The following is a 19,896-nucleotide window of genomic DNA, read 5'->3' on the forward strand; positions in this document are numbered from 1 at the left end:
GCCTCGGAAGATGCTCTTATGATGGGTCTCATTACTTCTCATGGTTCATCTACTGACACATTTCAATTAAAGGAAGATATCCCAGTGGTGCCCCCTATCCCTGCGAAATTAAGAACTAATCGTGTGGCGAAGAAATGTAAGACAAAGAAAAGAGTTATGAATTTATTGGCAAGGAAACATTGATTGAAGGGAAGGAAGTGTGGTTTTGGTTCATTAAAGATAATTATCGAGCTGATTTTTTTGGTGATTTTGATACATGTTGGTATTTTTGTGGAGTTCCCTTCAAAGGCGGATGTTTTTGGTTTAATGGTTTTAGGTGTTGTTTTTATGTATGTTATGTCATTAAATGTTGGGTTGTTTTCCTATTGATGGAGGTTTATCTTAGGTATAGGGTGATTGCCTTTTGATTTTTGTGGTCGAGAATGTGAGAGCTTTAGGTGATTATGTTTTTTGTAATGGTGTTTATCCTCGTTTGAGGGTATTTCGTGTTTTCATATGTAATGAGGCGTTTTATTCAATGAAATATGAGGTACTCTTTTCTTCCTTCCTATGTTCGTTAACATACTTCTTAGTATGTGGACGAATACGAAGGGAGTTTTTAATGAGACCTCCAACTTCTATCAAAAAAAAAAAGAAATAACAAGTGTTGAAACTGAGTTTGAATTACATGAAAAATTTAGTAACATTCTTGGTTTTAAGAATTTGGATGAGATACGAGAGATAATAAGATGTTGAGATGATATACTTTAGTTAAAGTGTTTATAGTTGAGTTTGGTGGTATGAAATGAGCTTTATATGAGGAAATTTAGTGAAGAGTTGATGATTTTTTGGGTGAAAAAGCATGTTCTGGGCAAAGTGTACTGATACCCTATGAACAAGTACCGATACACTAAGACCAATTTTGAAGAACAACTTCATGGTGTATCGATACAGTAAGGGGTGTACCAATACCTGTGCATCAATACCCACAAGTAAGTAACGATGCCTGTGAATTTCGAAATTAATTTGGGTATTGATACCCCCGTAGTGTACCGATACCCTCCTAAATGAAAAAATGAATTGGGCTCATTAAATTAGCTTAAGTTATTAGCATCGAATTATAAGGTTTAGGCTTTTGATAATCGTCTTGAAAATTATATTTATGTAGATACAGAGCCTATACGAGTTTCAGAACATTTGTCAAGTAGGATCGATCGAGGGAAGGACAAAGAGATATAGGTGGGTGCATACTAGTTGTAAATGATGTGTATGGAAATAAGACTCGCGATGAGTCTAATTCTAATATTTGATTGCATAAATATATGAATGTTAGTATGTGTTTGATATGACTATTATGTATGCATGAATAGATTCATAGATGTTATATGTTATTTGGTGTGATAGGAATATAAATAGTTATATGATAACAATGTATAAATTATATGAATTAAATCTAAGTGGTTAAATGAAAAATGAGAATAGAATATAAGTTAAGAGATATTGACATAAATGAGTATACAAATGTGTCAAATAAGCTATATAGGAAAGTTGATGTGTTTAAGTGGAACTATGACCTAAACTTGTTATATTTCTATGTGATATGAGTTAGAGAATAAAGGTCCAGGAAATCATATGTGAATATTTTAGAAATTAAGTAATGATAATTTATGAGAATATATGTCTGTGACAAGCTATGTGAAAATGAATTAATGGAAAATAATAAGAAATATGATATAGTGATCATGTGAAAATATGATAAAATCTATATGGCATTGATGCGTAGATTATATGAAAAGGAATAAAATATTGTGTAATAAATTATAAGAATTTGTATAATGAAGTATATGATCAGAAATTAGGAAATAGAAATGATTTATGTGATAATTCGAAAACAATAATATAAACTATTTGGTGTAGATATAAAGGATTATATGAATATAAAGTAGAAGCTATGTGACTATGAGACTTTACCAGAATATTATATGAAATACTTGATAAGAAACTAGGAGTTTATATGCTTATTTGATATGAAATATATGAGTACATGTATATGTGATTGAGTGATATGACTATGTGAACATGTGAATTTATGTCTATGAGAAGACATAAGAACAAGATACAAGTCATGTTACATGTGAATGTGAATCATAAGGAAATGTCCTATATGCTTATATGAATATGTAAATATGTGATAAAATAAATGATAAATGCCCATTTATGTGATATAAGAGACATGCCAAGAGTCGACGGTCTACGCGGTCATTTGGGACATATATGTATCCTTTGGAATATTTATGAGATCCTTAGAGACACATACTTGGTCCTTGAAATATGTATATGATACTTAAGGAATTTCTATGTAGTCCTTATGGATATTTTATATGGCACTTCGGTGCATTTTTACGCGACACTTAGGTGCAATTCTGCGTGTATTTCGGTGCAATTCTACGTGGCACTTCGGTGCATTTATACGAGTTGTGGTGACAACATTTATGCACAATTTCAATGTACTCACATACCTTAAGTTCTCAAAAGTATACATGAGCTAATAAAGCAATAAAATAAATATATTGTATGTGTGACATGTTATTAAAAATGGATTACAAGAATTTTATGATGATGTGTGTATTGTTGGTTAAAAATGATATGATAGTATTATTTGGTTATGCATTATTATAAGTTCGAGTTTCCATTATATATTTTATATGCATCATTAAGTCATCGACTTAGCGTGTGAGTGTTTCACACGTAGGTTTCGGAAAGCGAGAAGATAAGTGAAGATGAGCAAGACAAATCAGCATATCCTTTACGAAGTTCAGATCAAAAAAGAAATGATTAATATGTATGTTGTTATTTTAAATATAGTTGGCATGTACTAAGAAATTTGTATTGAATATGCTCTGATAGACTTTGTAAAACCAAATGTTTTTAATTAATATATTTATACAGTTCGAATTAAACGTGAAATTGAAAACTTTTGCTATTTTATGACAAGAAACCGTTTGAAAAGTCAATGTGACATCTCAGACTCGTATTTGGGTCGGATATGGGTTAGGGATATTACAGTATAAGCGTTCAATTTCAAATAATTGATAGTGTTTGAACATATATTACATTGTATATATTACATTGTATTTACCCCAAATATAAAATCAAAAAGTGTTTACAATATTTCAATTAAAGATATCTATTTTTGTGATTTTATTTTAGTAACTAACTATTTTTTATAATTATGTATAATGTTATACTTTTGTTCTATTTTGATCATTTATTGTTAAAAAAATAAATAAAACTATCGATGTGACATTTTTTTTATTTTTTCAATATTGAATTGACATTATCTTATGATGTCACATTTACATGATCATTAATTTTTATAACGATGAATGACAAAGCAAAACTAAACATATTAGTATATAATTTAAAAAAAAATAATTATATGATCAAAATAAAATCATAAAAATAAATATGTGACTAAATAAGTAATTTAGTATAAATTTTAAAATAGGAAAACACTTCAAAACATAAAATAAAATATCGAAATTGAGAAAAATCCGTTGATTAAATAAATTTAACTTTATTTATAAATAATTATTTAATATTATTAATATAATTTTATACGTCATTAATTAATTAAATAATGATATATTATTAAAAATAAATTTTAAGAAATTATTTAACTTTTTTCAATTATATACTAATTTGATTTAATGATGATGTATAAAATTATATATTATCAATACAAATAATATGAAATCATTTGTTTTCATTATTTTTCGCTTCAAAATTTGTTTCCATTATTTTATTAAAAGTTAATTCATATTATCAGAAAATATTAAAAAAAAACTTAATCTGCTTCAAGTGGTTGCTCGTCAACGGAGGCACAATTATGGGAAATCCCTCATCTGCTTCTCAGGAACCTCCAGCAGCTTCTTCTTCCGGTCGTCCCACAACGCTGGAATCCGATGAGAGATCTCCGCCGTTCAGGCCTATCGTTATGCGTTTCCTAGAAAGCGTCGGGCTTTCCAAAAATCCCATAGCAGAAAACTATAGTTCAGAAGACTTCTATTCCGATCTCTTATGTAACGGCCTCAAGGTCCACACCGTCCGACGAGGCCACGTCACCTGCTTCACCACCGTCAAGCCCACCATCTCCGTAATTCTTTCGGATATTTTCCCCATTTAATCAGACTTATTACACGATTTTTTTTTTACTTTATTGGGGGTTTGCTTTGCAGAATTTTTATGGTATGTTACATGGATCGGCAGTTGCAGCAATAGCAGAAAGAGTGGCGATTGCGACGGCCAAAACAGTGGTGGGTGAGGATAAGGACATGTTTCTTGGTGAATTGGCCATGTCTTATCTCTCTTCTGCTGCCATAGATGTGAGTTCTTTGGGATTTGAATTTCTGATATCTGATTTTGGTTAACCCCAATTGTAATTTTATTGAAGAAAAAAATAACCCTACCGTGCCTCCCAATTTGATGCTTGAATGAGGCTATGAACTCTAGGATGTATAAACGATTCCTCATTCGAACAACCCTAACCTATATAGACCTAAATTTTATGTTAGGGGTGAACTTATAAAATTTAGAAGGTGACAAATAAAATTTTTAGAGGTAAAAATAATTTTTCCATACAAAATACTTAAATTATATGTTAATTTGAAATTTTCATAGTGCGACCGCTTTTACCTGCCCCTTCTGCTCATCCCTGCTAAGCTGTGTTATTGAAACTCAGAACAGGCATATCGGACATTCAGACATACCGCTACGTATGTCTGAATATGTAGCGAATATAAATGTCAAGCATGGATACTTGAAGAAAAACGAATAATAATCGTATATAGATTCGGTCATTGTAGGAGCTTACCGAATTCATATAATGTATGTTTTGGTCATGCAGGCAGAGTTGATTGTTGAAGGATCTGTGGTTAGAAGTGGAAGAAATTTAACTGTAACTTTGGTTGAATTCAAAATGAGGAAGACTGGGGAACTGGTCAATAGTTGCCATGCTACCTTCTATAATTCACCCATTGCCAAGCTATGAAGTTTCCAAATCGGACACATTTGTCATTTGTGGCTCTGCTGGTAATGTGTACCCCCTGTAACACTTTTATTTCTTTGTGCTTGTTTTGCCAAATAAATATACTTTTGCTGCCATCATGTACCAATAATCGAGAAAAAATTATGTTACTTTGTAATTCCTGTAAAAAAATAATGAACGTATTCATCAATTGTTGCTAGCCTTGACCATTGATGAATAAACTGAATCAAGGCTCGATTCAATGGCATTATACAGTAAATGCAAAAACAGACAACCAGGATCCTTTTAACCTCGGATAACCAAAACGTAACATTATATATCATTTTAAAGGGGTAAAACTTAAAGGTAATACTAATATATTATCAAAAGATAATATCATGTTATCATTAATAAAACAAAAATTTACATGTCAGTAATAAATTAAATATGTGATTAAATATGTAATATACCATATCGTTGATTGGTGTCGGACAAATGCAAAAGAGAGAGTTTAGATTACGTGGTATCACTTGGTTTTATAAAATAAAAAATATAAATTGGCGAACAACGAATCTTACACGTGGTACTGGTTCAAGTCCAAGCAATAAAGTATATTATTTATAGCCATTATCAACTGGAAGTATTAAACCAGAAGGTGAACAGGGAATAGCTTATCTTTCATCATTCCTTCCTCGTAAACTACAGTAGAAATTCTTTAAATTAATATTCAATAAATTAATAAATTCTCTAAAATAATAAATTTGTCCGGTCCCGACTTGAGTCAATGTAAAAAATTGAAAAACTCGATAAAATAATAAGATAATAATTTTTCGTGAGATCCCTTTATAATTTTCGGTCCTAAGAAAATCATAAATTAATAATTCATAGAAACTGAAAAAAATATATTACACTATATTGAAATATGATTCAATAGTTGTCTGTTTTCCTTTAAAGTTTAAATCTATTTGGAGCTCATTATTAATTTAACTCATCTCTTGCAACGTAATTCTAAGAGGCATATACTAAGTTGCCTTTTTGTTTGGTATATACAGTATAATTACTTAAAAACTCTTTAAATTAATAATTATTAATTTATCGATAAATTAATAACTCTCTAAATTAATAAATTTCTCTGGTCCTGACATTATTAATTTATAGAATTTTAACTGTACCTTGCAATTTAAATGTCACCTAAATAATGGCGGGTTAAGATGCGGCTAAATTACAAATGGAAATAAATATGATTTAAAATTTGATAAAAATATAATATTTTATATTTAACACAACTTAAAATATGAATTTTTTCATAATATTTTGGGTTGTAACTTAAATTATTATATTCTTCGTAATATTTTCAATTGACAATCGAAAAAGTGATATTCTTATTAATATTTTAAGTTGTAATAAAAAATATTATAAAGAATATCACGTTTTAGATTACGTTTAACCTAAAATATAATATATTTTTTCACGTTTTCAATTACACTTATTTTTATCGTTTTTTAATCTTGAATTAAATTAAGTTATTTGTTTAGAATTTCAAATTTTAAACCGTTTCCTCTAAACAAAACAATAAGTGTATAATGGCAACCTAGCCCATTATTTTAGCATTTAATTTGTATTAATGGCAACCTAGCCCATTATTTAATTTCATCGTTAATAATTGATTTATTTTTTATTAAAAATAAATAAAAATTCTAGTCACATGCGTGTATAAATGAATTGTTTTTTAACCTAATATATTTTAAAAAAATTCTATCAAATAATTTTAAATAAATGTTTTACAAAACTTTTTTTAAAAAATACTATAAAAATAATTGTAACTAAACATAAACAATAATTTAAAGGTAATTTTATCCACATCACTAAAAATAATTAATTACCAAAATATCACGCATTGATGATTAATTCTCGAATTAGCACTCTCATGTGGCAAGCGTAGAGCGCACGTTTTGCAAGAAGCACTTTTTACTAATTTCGGTCAGATTGGACTAAAAATGAAAGAATATAAGAGTAGTCAAATATAAAAAAAAAGTATGTGAATATTGTCCAAAAAAATAACCAGTATATGGGGTGTGACATGAACACATAATTACACGAGTACTAGAACTAACACAAGTGGAGTTGTGTAACGATAACGCATGTATATTAACATTATGTTTAATCATTCCATAAATAAATGCTTAAAATATCATATTTAAACACCTGAAAACCTATATATCTAAATAATATGAACTAATTCACATGCATTCCCGTCGTCGCGCAATTCAACTAGAGTTTGTACTCGTATAATTATGTGTATTTGACACGCACTGCACTCATTCATTTTAGATAAAATCGTATAATTTTCTTTCATATTTTAAACCTTTATTTTTTTCTTTCATTTCTGATAAATTTAAAGAGTTATCACCGGCGCGTTAGTTTTACTTGCTCGGGCTCGGCCGCCGTGAAATAAGGTTCTGGAGACGGAAGGGAAAATACTTGGTTTATTTCGATAAACAGAGATAAAAAAAATAAGTTTCCACAAGCTAACCCCAGGAAAAGATATTGAATTAACAAGGAGCTGTTTCTTTAAGATATCCTTAATCTAGGGTTTTGACTTCCTTTTTTTTGAGTTGAAGGGTCGACCTAAGTCAATACCCGAACCACCACCCTTGCATTAGGCTATGCTGAACACCACCCATACAAGGAGTCTTTCCACGCACGGTTCGTTCTTGACTCAACACCCTCCAACTCACCGAGTTTCACACAGACAAACGCAAAACGACAAAAGCTCTCCCCAAACCATCCAACCCTAAAAAATTGACTAAATACACAAGCACACTTGTTTGTTTAAAGAAACCCTAAACAATTACTGAAGAAAGGATTACGTGTGCCACTCAGCTTTCGCATTGAAGCGCAGCTTTAATCTTCTGGACGGTGCATGAAATCAGATTATTCACCGTCTCCACCGATTCCACCGTGAGCTTGGCCGTCGGTAAATTGTTTACCAGTATTTGGAATGCCACCGTGAGAAGTGACCCGCCCACTCTCTGAGATCCGCCACCGTTCCCATTAGCATTTTCCTTTGAGGTGGGTCCACCACGAGAGCCTGGACCATCCGGTACGATAGCAAAACCCGAGGGCAAGAGAGCTACATAAGCCGAATCACCACCGTTCATAACCACGTGCATGGCTGGGATGTCAACGGGCGCGTATACCACAAGCGACCCTGCCGCATCGATGCATGTCTCCTGCAATATCAGCATGCTGCTCTGGTTTGTGTTCATGGCCTGCACCCAAAAAGAAAGAAAAAACATTGGATCATACGACACTAAAAAACGAAAGGTGAAAAAAGGCTACAGGCGTTCTATACACTGACTTTTTTAAAAGTTTTATAAATCAGAATACCTTACAGTAACATTTCACGAATTCTTTTTCACCCTAAATTGTCTCCATAGATACTTCCAAATTTCCAGACTTGTCGTATCAAATTGTCATTTTCGTCACTAAATTATTATGTACTGCCATCTTCCTCACCGGACTATTTTTATTTATTTTTAATTTTAATTTATATAGAGGAACCGGTGTTAAGAATTATACACTTGCACGGAGGAGGGAGACGCAGTTGCCGTGATCTTGGCCTTTGGCGATGTGAGCCATCTCTTGCATCGTACCACCGTTAGATAAGATATCCCACTCGCTTCTCAGCCGTTCATCGCGTATGAAATCAAACAGTCTTTGAGGCGACACCGGCAACCAAGTCGAAGTAGCCGCGCTCAGCACAATGCCCGATGGCTCACCCGGATCATCGACGCTCTTCCGTGTCATAACCCTTACGTCTTCATCCACGTTCCCTACGTTCAGCTTGTTCCATTTATGAACCGTGGAGGCACACACTCCAGCACAGAAATTGTCCGTCATACGCTGTGCTAGCTTCAACATGCTTCGTCTCCCACTAGCAGTTATACCTACAAAACATATTCATTAATCCACTGACCATTATTCGATACAATGATATATATATTGCTTACCTGTGTGATCTCTGGTGGGAACAGTGGAGGACATGAGAATAGCAAGGCATTCGCATTGGCGTTGAAGGGTTGCCACCCAACGCCGGGCGCCAAACGCCATGCCTGAGCTCAGCAAAGGGCGGTAAAGTTGGTGAACTTGGCTGTCGTCATATTCCGCATGTTCAACCCATGTCACCTGTGCATAAATTTTGACCGATTACACTAACAATCATTGGAAATATTTATTTTAAATAAAAAATGACTAATACTACTCTAGTGAACTTTTGTATAATATCATTGTTGACAAATAATACTGATTTTTTCCAATAGAAAAATGCGAGGCAAATCTTGGAAATGACTCAAAAGATAGAGCTCAATGAAAGAAATGGCATCTCTCTCTCATTGTGACTTTGTTCCCTTGTATCGAGGCATTGAAGATTGAAAAGGGTTGAATAATGGAGAAGATAATCTATTTAAAAGAATGGGATCCTCACATACAAGCAAAAGAAAATAAGCACATCAGCTGGGGCTGTAACCAGGTCATTCGCAGTTTCATGCCTTAAATGCAGCTGGCTAGATGAGATAATCGAGGCATAATCAATATATTGGAATAGAAACATCAAATCAATAGTTTATTCAATAATATATTTTATTTTATATGTTGAAACTTGAGATTGATAGTTTTTAACATTTAGAAGAAGCATCAAAATCAATAAATGAATGTTCCAAGTGTGCGTTAGGAAGGTTCAAAATGCGTTGGTTTGAAGCAAAACCAGGCACTGACAAATTAAACAACAAGATTCTTTAGCTGCATGAGCCCTAAACTCGAGGCTTCAAAAATGCAGATCTTTACCTTGGAGTATCCATTGGGCATATCTTGTACGACAAAGCCAGAGGGTAGCCTCTTGCAGTTCACATACGAGGGTGCACCCGAAGTTTCTTGGATCGTGTCAATAGACACATCGATAACCGCCCAAACCCCATCGGCATGCTGCTTGCAGAACCTTAAAAAATTGACCTCTCGAACCGGAACCAATGGAGAAAGGACTTGGAGCTCAGCGTGCATCTGTACCAAAGGAAGAAAAGATTAAAACAAGGAATTATGACACTAATGATGATTGATTGTGGCTTGAAATTAACTTACCAGTTGAAGTGCACCGTTTTTGGTTCCTCCCACACCACTAGATATAACATCAGTTGTTGATGTTCTAGCAATCATACAAGGAAACATCTCCGACCAAAGATTCTATGTAAAAGAAGGGGGAAAAGCGAAATTGAAAGTTAATTCCAATGGCACAAACCTCTAGAAAAAGAAATAAGATGAATAGATGAAATGACCAAATTGAAGCTCACCGAATCCATCAAAGTTTCAACAAGGGCCAAACTGTTGATAATCACCACCCCAGACTCTCGAGAGGCCTCGGTCACAAAGCCATTTGATTTCATGCCAATGCAAGGAGTGAAAGTCCTCAAGTACTCATCTTGGTTTAGTATTTCCCTTCCACCTTCCAAGCTCCTAACCCAAAGTGGTTCACCAGTCCGTGCCATCCTAACCAATTCATCCATTGCAGCCAAAGCGAGCTCCAAAAGCATTGATCTTTCCACCGATCTATCAATACCAGTCACCGCAGTCGTTGGTCTATTAGGAGGAACCACTGCAGGCAAAGCATTTGTCATCCCACTTCCAAAAGCAGGCAATGTTGTAGCCACGGTGCTTAATCCCCCGAAACCAGTGTTACCGACCCCGAGTTCCAAACTCGAGTCCGACAATGGAGGTGCGATGGAAGCGGCTAGTGTCGAAATGGGCCGCCCCAGAAACTTGTCGGCCAGTGCACAAACTCGATCTAACTCGTCCTTTAAACGAGCATTCTCGACCCTTAGATGTTGTTCTTCGAGTGATATATCACCAATAATCGCCGGATCCCCACAGTTGGTACAAATGGGGTTCCTCATAGTATCCCTTATAGACATGTTCTCAGCTCGAAGCTTATCGTTCTCTTGCCTGAGCAAAGAGTTTTCATGGCGTTCCAATTGAGTCTAGATAAAAAGAAGATCACGTTTTTAACTTTACATAAACAATCAGATCCCCCGAAAGAAAGATTCTTTAGAAAACGTACCTTCATTTGAGTACGGCGGTTTTGGAACCAAAACTTAACCTGTCTGGTTTCCAAACAAAGCCTTCTGCTAAGCTCCAATCTCTGTTTCTCATCGGGATGAGGACACTCCTTGAAGAGACTGAACCAAAAACCAAGAAAAATGGTGGGAAAAAATGTTGGTAAGGTGAAATAAAAAATTGGTTTGAGACATGAAATCATACGCTTCGAGCTCTTGGATTTGCTGAAGAGTGTGTCGGTGGTATCTCTTCTTCCTCGGAGGCTTGTCGGCAGCGTCTTGATCATCACCCGAAGCTCCATCCATGTTATCACTTCCAGATCTGCTGATCTCATTTTCCTCTTCTATGCTTCTTCTTCTTACACTTACCTCGAAATTCTCTCGCATTATTCTGGTCCCATGATCCCCTTGATTATCTATATTTGGTTGCTGCTGAAAAGAACATCAAATAACCCAGATCAATCCCAACACAGAAAAAAAAAAGGAACAAAAGGTCATTAAAGGGAGAGCTTGTTCTCATTTACAAGAGCAAGAGATAGGCCTGGGGATTTGAATATGTTCTTAGGAAGAGAAGGAGACATGAGCCGAGGTTGAGCAACGACACCGGCGGACATGTTGTTGTTGCTGTAAGGGATGTCTGCAACTATTCTTGCACCCCCAAAGCCTTCACCATAGCTGTTATCAAGAAACCCTCCAAAACTCATCAAATATTTATGTTCTATAATATATAAAGCACACACCTTTGATTTTATTTTCTACTCTCTTTCCTTTTTCTCTCTACAAATTTACACCCCCATTTGACCGATTTGATTCATTTCACACACCAAAGAGAGGTTAGAGGAGACAAAAGGATGAACAAAGAAGCTCCAAATGTCTCAAACTCCCTCTCTTCTACTTTTAATGGAGAGAAAGAAAGAGAAATAAGGCAAGCAAAAAAAAAACTCTGTTTATTACAGCTTAGCTCTTCGTTCTCTATCCCTCTCTCTCTTCTACTGTATATATGATATAGGGTTTGTGTGGCGTTGGATTTAATTGCACACATGTGGACAATAAAAGTGTGCCAACTGTACAAAAAAATTGAGTTAAGATAAATATTGGAATTAAAGAGTGGCTTTGAATGCCCTGCTATAATCAATTATCTACATAATGCCCCCACCACTGAAAGCTCTGCCTTATCTACTCTTTCTATGCTCAAATCAATATGAAAATTTCACGAATTAGTTCCACAAATATGCAACAAATTGCATTTTACTCATTTCAATCTTCGTGCAATATCCATATGGTCCCAATAAATATTGGCACCATTGAATAACTAAGCAACGAATGATTATGTTACTTTAAATCTTCATTTATATTTTTATTTATTTATTAGGTTTGTAATTCAAATTTGTTTTACATGACTTGAAATATTTGTGGTTTAATTCTCTTGCTGAAAAAAATAAATTATAAGAAAATTTTGTTTGTAATTCAAATTTGATTATCTTTCAAGCATAAAATAGTGACATTGTTAGTCTCTTTGAGCTACTTCTAATTCGAAGTTTTAGAAATACATAAGTTCTCTACAAATCGTGACATTTTCTTCGACTCCGATCAGAATTATATATACTTACATTCTCAAACTAAATTTAATGTCAAAAGTCATAATATTTGTGATTTTAATCATAAAAAATTATTATTCTCAGTGACACTATTTCGAGTTAATTTTCATGTAAAAACACAATATTCGTAAATTTATTTGTCATCATTCACTTTGTATCGATTCAGACTTAATTTGGACCTAAATAAATTCATGTCAAATTTAAATCTATTAATCTACTAAAAAGTTAAGTACTTTATGAAAATAAAGTCCATGTTATTTTAAAAATAAGAATTAAAATAGATTGAACCATGGTTTTCAGAACCGGACCGGTTAGTAAACCGGTCATGCTACCGGTTCACTGGTTCAACCGGTTGAACCGGTCCGATCGGTCGGAAGAATCGGACGACGTCATAATTATTTAAAAATTAAATAAAATACCAAAAATATTTAATAAAAATAATTTTTGATATCACAACTCATATTCAAAGCAAGTCATAACATATATAAGTTAAAAACCATAAAATCAAGTGAAACAAAATTATTCAAATTAACTACAACATAATATTTAAGGTAAAACATATTAAATAATAAATATAATTATATAACTATAATTAAAAAAAATTGTGGCTAAAAAAATCATAACAAAATGATATGTTTGGTTTAATTTTTTTAAATAATCTCACATGGCTAAGAAACATAGAAGAGCATCCCAAAAGTCTAAAGAGTAAAAATATAAAAACAAAACAATCTCATGTGGCTAAGAAACATAGAAGAGCATCACAACTAACTTCTATAAATAATAAATGTAATTTGGCATTCAAAATCATAGAATCTTTTGGTGAGCATTGAGTGAACTATTTTTTCACTTCAATCAAGCTCGAATTTTAGGCTTCAATCGAGCTTCTAAATTTTTTTGAGTTCAATCCTTTTCGAGTTCAAGTTTCAATATTATATTTCGAGTTCGAGTTGAACTTGATAATTTTTAGCTCGTGAGTTTGAGTCGAGTTGAGCTTACTTTTAAAATTTTCAAGTTCGAGTCGAGCTCAGCAATACTCGAGTTTGACTTGGCTCGTTTAACAAACAACATCGTTTGGTTTATTTTTTAAAAAAAAAACAAAATTGATAGTTTTTTCCAATTTTCAGTCGGTCCGATTCAAACAGTTCAACGATTCTGACCAATTCACTAATAACGGTTTAACCGATGTAGATTGAACCAGACTATACATCGATTTTCGATTGATCCGGACAAGACAATGATTCCCGATTAATCTGATTGAATTGACCGATCCGATCCAAATTTCAAAACACTAAATTGAACAAAAATACGACGAAGAGTATAAGTGAAGAAGGACCACGCCTACCAAAGCAGTCCCGTCTTCTTTTTGGCCGTTGCATTAATACCATTCCTACTTTAGGTTTGAATTTGCAGCCAATCAACTTCAACTTTACATTAAAACCAAGTCATCACTTTGCCTCTTTTTTCTTTCTACATACGAAAATGCAGTTTTTGCCCCCCCAATTCATCTCTTAGGGCATCTCGAATGCATCTCTAAAGTAGAGAAAATTTATATTTTAGAGATAAATTTTAGCTTCAGTTAATCATTAGAGTAGAGTCTGAAATGTAGAGATGTTACAGTAATACTCTACATATAGCGTAATACTGTAATTAATCTCTAGAGTAGAGTCTGATTTTTGATTTTTTTTGTTATTTTCTTTGTTTGTTAATTTGTAGAATGAATATTTTAATTTAGAGAATTAAAATATATAACTATGCAACTTATATTTTTTTCGTATTATTATTATGAATCGTAATTTTTTTATTTATTTGTATTTTCATAATGTTATTTATGAATATTTTATTTATGCTTTTTATTTTGATATTTATTAAAAATGTATATGTTTTATTTTATATTTACAAAATCAATATTATAATAATTAAATATTTTGAATAAAGTAGTGTTGGTGGTAATGTAGAGATAGTGCTGGAGATAAATTATTGTTTCATCATTATAGTAGAGATAGAGATGTTGTAGAGTAGAGATGAGGGCTGGAGATGATTTAAGTTAACAGGCTTAGGTCAGGTGATTGGTTAAGACTAAAAACCCTCTCATTGCATTTTTATTATACAATGATAATGTTAAAACCGGTAAAAATTATCTATAATATTATTATTTTTACCTAAATAATTATTTTTTATTATTTTTTAGCATCTAATAATATTTTCGGACATTTTTTAGCACCTATAATGTTTCTGGTATTTTTTTTAAAAATCTGGTTAAAACGTCCAAAAATAATAAAATTAGTCATTTTTTAACGCTTATTAATATTTCTGGTATTTTTTATTGATTTTTTTATTTAAACAATAACAAAATTATTATATATTTTTTAATCATATATTAAAGATGTTGCACGTGATCATTTCACCTCTTCTTCTCCCTTTCCAACACTGAGATCGACAGTAAAATGTAAGAAATTCTACTTTTTCCTTTCTAGCCTGTTTTAAACCTTGTTGTCTTTTACATCGACAAGGTACACAGCTTTCTATTTTCCACTTTCCATGTAATTTCAATGCATGGGGATCCGTAAAAACCCTAAATTTATGGATAAATCCAAACAAACAAAGACAAATGTTGTAATTTTTCAGTTCGCATTGATTTTGCTCTCACCTTGATGAAGAGAAAAAGAATCCTTGTGAATTTCCATAAAATTTAGCAGTTTTTAACGCTGATGATTTGGGTTTAATGGAAATTTAGTTTGTAAAATATAAGATTATCTGTAAAGTTAATAAGATTATTATAATATGTAAAATATAATAATATTTAATATAATATCTATAAGTTTTATTATCTAATTATTAGCTTATAAAACAATACATTATATCACTTTAGCTTAGGTCACCAAACATTTATTAATATTTTCTCCATTATGTGTAGTAATTATAACATATTAAAATATGGTTAAAATTGAAGAAAAAACAAGTTTAATAATTACGAGGAACAATCAAACCTCTTAGGGAAAATAAGTACCTAAGATTAAAGTCGTGATTACATGTATGGCGTTATTATTCCATAATTAATGATACATCTTTAAGTAGGGTGTTTAAAATTATTTCAATCTGGATTAAAATAATCTAGTATTTTTTTTTTAAAAAATGGATTATTCTCGATTCTCAAATTATTTTACCCAATATTATAAATCTCTAGTTTTTCAAACTATTTTATCCTATCTTTCTAAATTATTTTTTATTTTACGTTCTAAATTTAAATGTATTTCTCCAATTACTTTTAACTTGTATATTTTTTCATATGATTTTTTAAAAGATATAATTTGAAGAAAAAAACCGAATACTCAGTTATCTGAAAACATATTTATTTAATTTACGAGTATTTGAATAAAATTTCATTGATAATCATGAGTCAAAATATAAATTATTTAATCAAATATTAAGGATTTTTAACATTAGGTATTTTACTCATTTCAATCTTCGTGCAATTTCCATATGGTCCCACAAATATTAAAATTTTACAAATTAGTTCCACAAATATGCAACAAATTGCGTTTTACTCATTTCAATCTTCGTGCAATTTCCATATGGTCCCAATAAATTTTGGCAACATTGAATAACTAAGCAACGACCGATTATGTTATTTTAAATCTTCATGTATATTTTTATTTATTTATTAGGTTTGTAATTCAAATTTTGTTTGACATGACTTGAAATATTTGTGGTTTAATTCTCTTGCTGAAAAAATAAATTATAAGAAAATTTTGTTTGTAATTAAAATTTGATTATCTTTTAAGTATAATATATCGAAAAAAATTAAATTATGAAGAGAATACAGCCCTAACCCCCCCCCCACATCCATATATCCCCAATTCTCCTTCACATTCCTACAGGGTCCATTGTCTCCAATACCACATTGTTAGTACCTTTGAGCTGCTTCTAATTCAAAGTTTTAAAAATACATAAGTTCTCTATAAATCGTGACATTTTCTCCGGCTCCGATTTACTTACATTCTCAAACTAAATTTCATGTCAAAAGTCATAATATTAGTGATTTTAATCATAATTTTTTTTTATTCTCAGTGACACTATTTCGAGTTAATTTTCATGTAAAAAAAACAATATTCGTAAATTTATTTGTCATCATTCACTTTGATTCGATTCAGACTAAATCTGGACCCAAATAAATTCATGTCGAATTTAATTCCAAATTTAAATCTATTAATCTACTAAAAAGTTAAGTACTTTATGAAAATAAAGTCCATATTATTTTAAAAAATAAGAATTAAAATAGATTGAACAAAATTACGACGAAGAGTACAAGTGAAGAAGGACCACACCTACCAAAGCAGTCCCGTCTTCTTTTTGGCCGTTGCATTAATACCATTCCTACTTTAGGATTGAATTCGCAGCCAATCAACTTCAACTTTACATTAAAACCAATTCATCACTTTGCCTCTTTTTTCTTTCTACATACGAAAATGCAGTTTTTGCCCCCCAATTCTGCATTAATTGGAAAATGAGGCCCTTCAAAGTTTTTAGTTTTAAAAACAACCCTCCAATTTTATTCCCACTTTCAAAAGCTTAGGTATCCCGTCTCTTATCTGCCTTGAAACACAATAAATAAAAATACTGTTGATTGACGTTGATTAGTAACATGCTAAGTTAACAGGCTTAGGTCAGGTGATTGGTTAAGACTGAGAACCCTCTCATATTATTCAAATCCATATTCATTTTTATCCATGGAAAAAACAAAGCTATGATTTTTGACGGTCAATTCCTAACCTTAGTCTTACATTATGATTTAATATAGACCCTTACTGTTAATGTTAAACATAAAATAATGATTATTATTTATAAGTTAACAAAATAAGTAGACCTAATTGAAAGATAATAGGTTTAGTTAATGGATGTCCACTAATAATATGTCAAAAGACTATAACTGATCGAATGATATAAAACTTTGATTTTTTTTCTAAATGTTCCGATAAGTCCAAAATTCAACAGATGAAGGAATGATAGCAGAGAAATAACGTAGGGGAAGGTAAGGGGGAAAATACAAGAAATTGATTTTCCTATTAGAGGTGGGGAACAAGTCTAGAACTTATGGTCCAGGCCCATGGCTTAAAAAAGCTGCTGAGCCTTAGTTGTCAAACGGTAGCTAAGCTCACATGAATACTTGCGACCTCGGTTCGATTCTTCAACAAAAGTTTTCCCAATTAATGTTGGATCAAAGTCTTAAAATCAAAAGACCTGGCAATCTGATACTGAATTATTTATTACTAATTATGTAATTTGTTGGAGCGGTGAAGCAATTAATCTAATGATGGGGTCATTATTATGCATTTAATTTCATCCACTTTTCCCTCTGTTTTCTTCAACCTGCAGCTTCATGTGGGTTCCCCCATTTTACCTTTTTCAGCTCATATTTGGCCATTCTGCTTTTTTCAAATACTAGGTTGGTTCAATCTTTTCAAACCACTGAATATGAGATCTGACTTCAAACTTTTTGGGGAATTGGCTTTTTCCACTTGACTTCTTCCCATAGCCATAGGACATTCATTTTCTCATTGGGGCCTGAGTTTTTACTTTTCAAAGATTGAAACTTGTAGCATTACCCTTTCTTATTTTCTTATTTTCTAATTTTAAGATAATTAAATAAGTAAAAATAGATTATTTTTTCTCTTTATTTTTTTCATTAAATATTTTTTCATTTTTTACTATTAATCTTAATTGTCTATTTTTATTCATCTGATGATCTAAAAAACGTGTAAAAAAATTGCACCATGTAAGTAGATCGTGGCCATATATATACCATCCCCTATTATAAAAATATTCAATCTAGTAACCCCAAGTCCTTGGATAACACTTCCATGGTGAATAGTCAAACAACAGTGAAGCAGGCATCAAGTTAATGACAATCTATATATGTTGTCAATTTACAATCAGACCTTACAGCTAACATAAATTGCAATTGCATTGCTATATGTCTACTGCCAGAAAGCTGGAGCCTTTTGTTCGTTTTTTTATAATTTTTGTACATCTACAATTTAGTATTTTCGTGATATAAAGATAACGAATAAGGAAAAAAGAAACAAGATTGCATGGGGAAGACAACTTGGCTTCATATAATGAACAAAAATGAAATGAAAAGGAAAAATACCTACATTACAAAGAACGAGTCCGTCTCAATGGGATGTTGAAGTTGGCTTCCAAAACGTTTTCGTTGCTACCAGGATTTTCTCTCTCCCATGTGATTCAGGTTCCTTCTGGACGCAACATCCTATCTATCACTTTAGCTTAGGTCACCAAACATTTATTAATATTTTCTCCATTATGTGTAGTAATTATAACATATTAAAATATGGTTAAAATTGAAGAAAAAATCAAGTTTAATAATTACGAGGAACAATCAAACCTCTTAGGGAAAATAAGTACCTAAGATTAAAGTCGTAATTACATGTATGGCGTTATTATTCCATAATTAGTGATACATCTTTAAGTAGGGTGTTTAAAATTATTTCAATCTGGATTAAAATAATCTAGTATTTTTTTTAAAAAATTGGATTAGATACTTCGTTGATTTCATGGGTTTAGGAATCGGGCTATATTCTACAATACTCGACTTCATGGGTACTCAACGACAAGGTCTCTTTCTTTTTTTTATTAGATTTTTTATTCTCGATTCTCAAATTATTTTACCCCAATTACTTTAAAATTATATATTTTTATATGATTTTTTAAAAGATATAATTTGAAGAAAAAAAATCGAATACTCGTTATCTGAAAACATATATATTCAATTTACGAGTATTTGAATAAAATTTCATTGATAATCATGAGTCGAAATATAAATTATTTAATCAAATATTAATGATTTTTAATATTAAGTCTTTAAGTAATCCACTTTATTAACCTTTTTTCTTTTTCATTTATTAATTTGATAGTCAACGAATATTATTTACTTACCCGAAATTAATGACATTAAGATGTCATTAAACCAAATGTCTGCACGATAAACACTTATTTTTGCAACGGAGACACGGTAAATAGTAATTACATTAGTTTATATTAATGGCTCACATTGATAATTGACTGTCAAGGCAAAATTATTACTGAAGAACATTTTTTTTTTTTGGATAATTCCATTTCCATTACCCAAGAAAGTAGGAAAACCTGCTACAAAAGTACATTACATAAACAA

General features: G+C 31.7%; 2 protein-coding genes across 2 annotated transcripts; one reads left to right on the top strand and one right to left on the bottom strand.

Annotated features, from left to right (window-relative positions):
- The first annotated feature begins 3,826 nt into the window (after positions 1-3,826).
- Positions 3,827-5,158, top strand: LOC120141094. The gene is made up of 3 exons (XM_039156032.1): positions 3,827-4,135; positions 4,218-4,364; positions 4,886-5,158. The coding sequence occupies exons 1-3, from the start codon at positions 3,869-3,871 to the stop codon at positions 5,027-5,029; spliced, it is 558 nt and encodes a 185-aa protein (XP_039011963.1). The 5' UTR covers positions 3,827-3,868; the 3' UTR covers positions 5,030-5,158.
- A 2,726-nt stretch (positions 5,159-7,884) lies between these two features.
- On the bottom strand, positions 7,885-11,813 carry LOC120141091 (homeobox-leucine zipper protein ANTHOCYANINLESS 2-like). The gene is made up of 9 exons (XM_039156030.1): positions 11,634-11,813; positions 11,315-11,541; positions 11,115-11,232; positions 10,351-11,034; positions 10,142-10,243; positions 9,851-10,063; positions 9,019-9,193; positions 8,588-8,955; positions 7,885-8,277 (listed from the first exon to the last, which is right to left on the bottom strand). The coding sequence occupies exons 1-9, from the start codon at positions 11,811-11,813 to the stop codon at positions 7,885-7,887; spliced, it is 2,460 nt and encodes an 819-aa protein (XP_039011961.1).
- Positions 11,814-19,896: the final 8,083 nt, after the last annotated feature.

The sequence above is a fragment of the Hibiscus syriacus genome, unplaced genomic scaffold (assembly GCF_006381635.1).
Source record: "Hibiscus syriacus cultivar Baekdansim isolate YM2019G1 unplaced genomic scaffold, ASM638163v2 tig00110793_pilon, whole genome shotgun sequence".
NCBI classification, from domain to species: Eukaryota; Viridiplantae; Streptophyta; class Magnoliopsida; order Malvales; family Malvaceae; genus Hibiscus; species Hibiscus syriacus.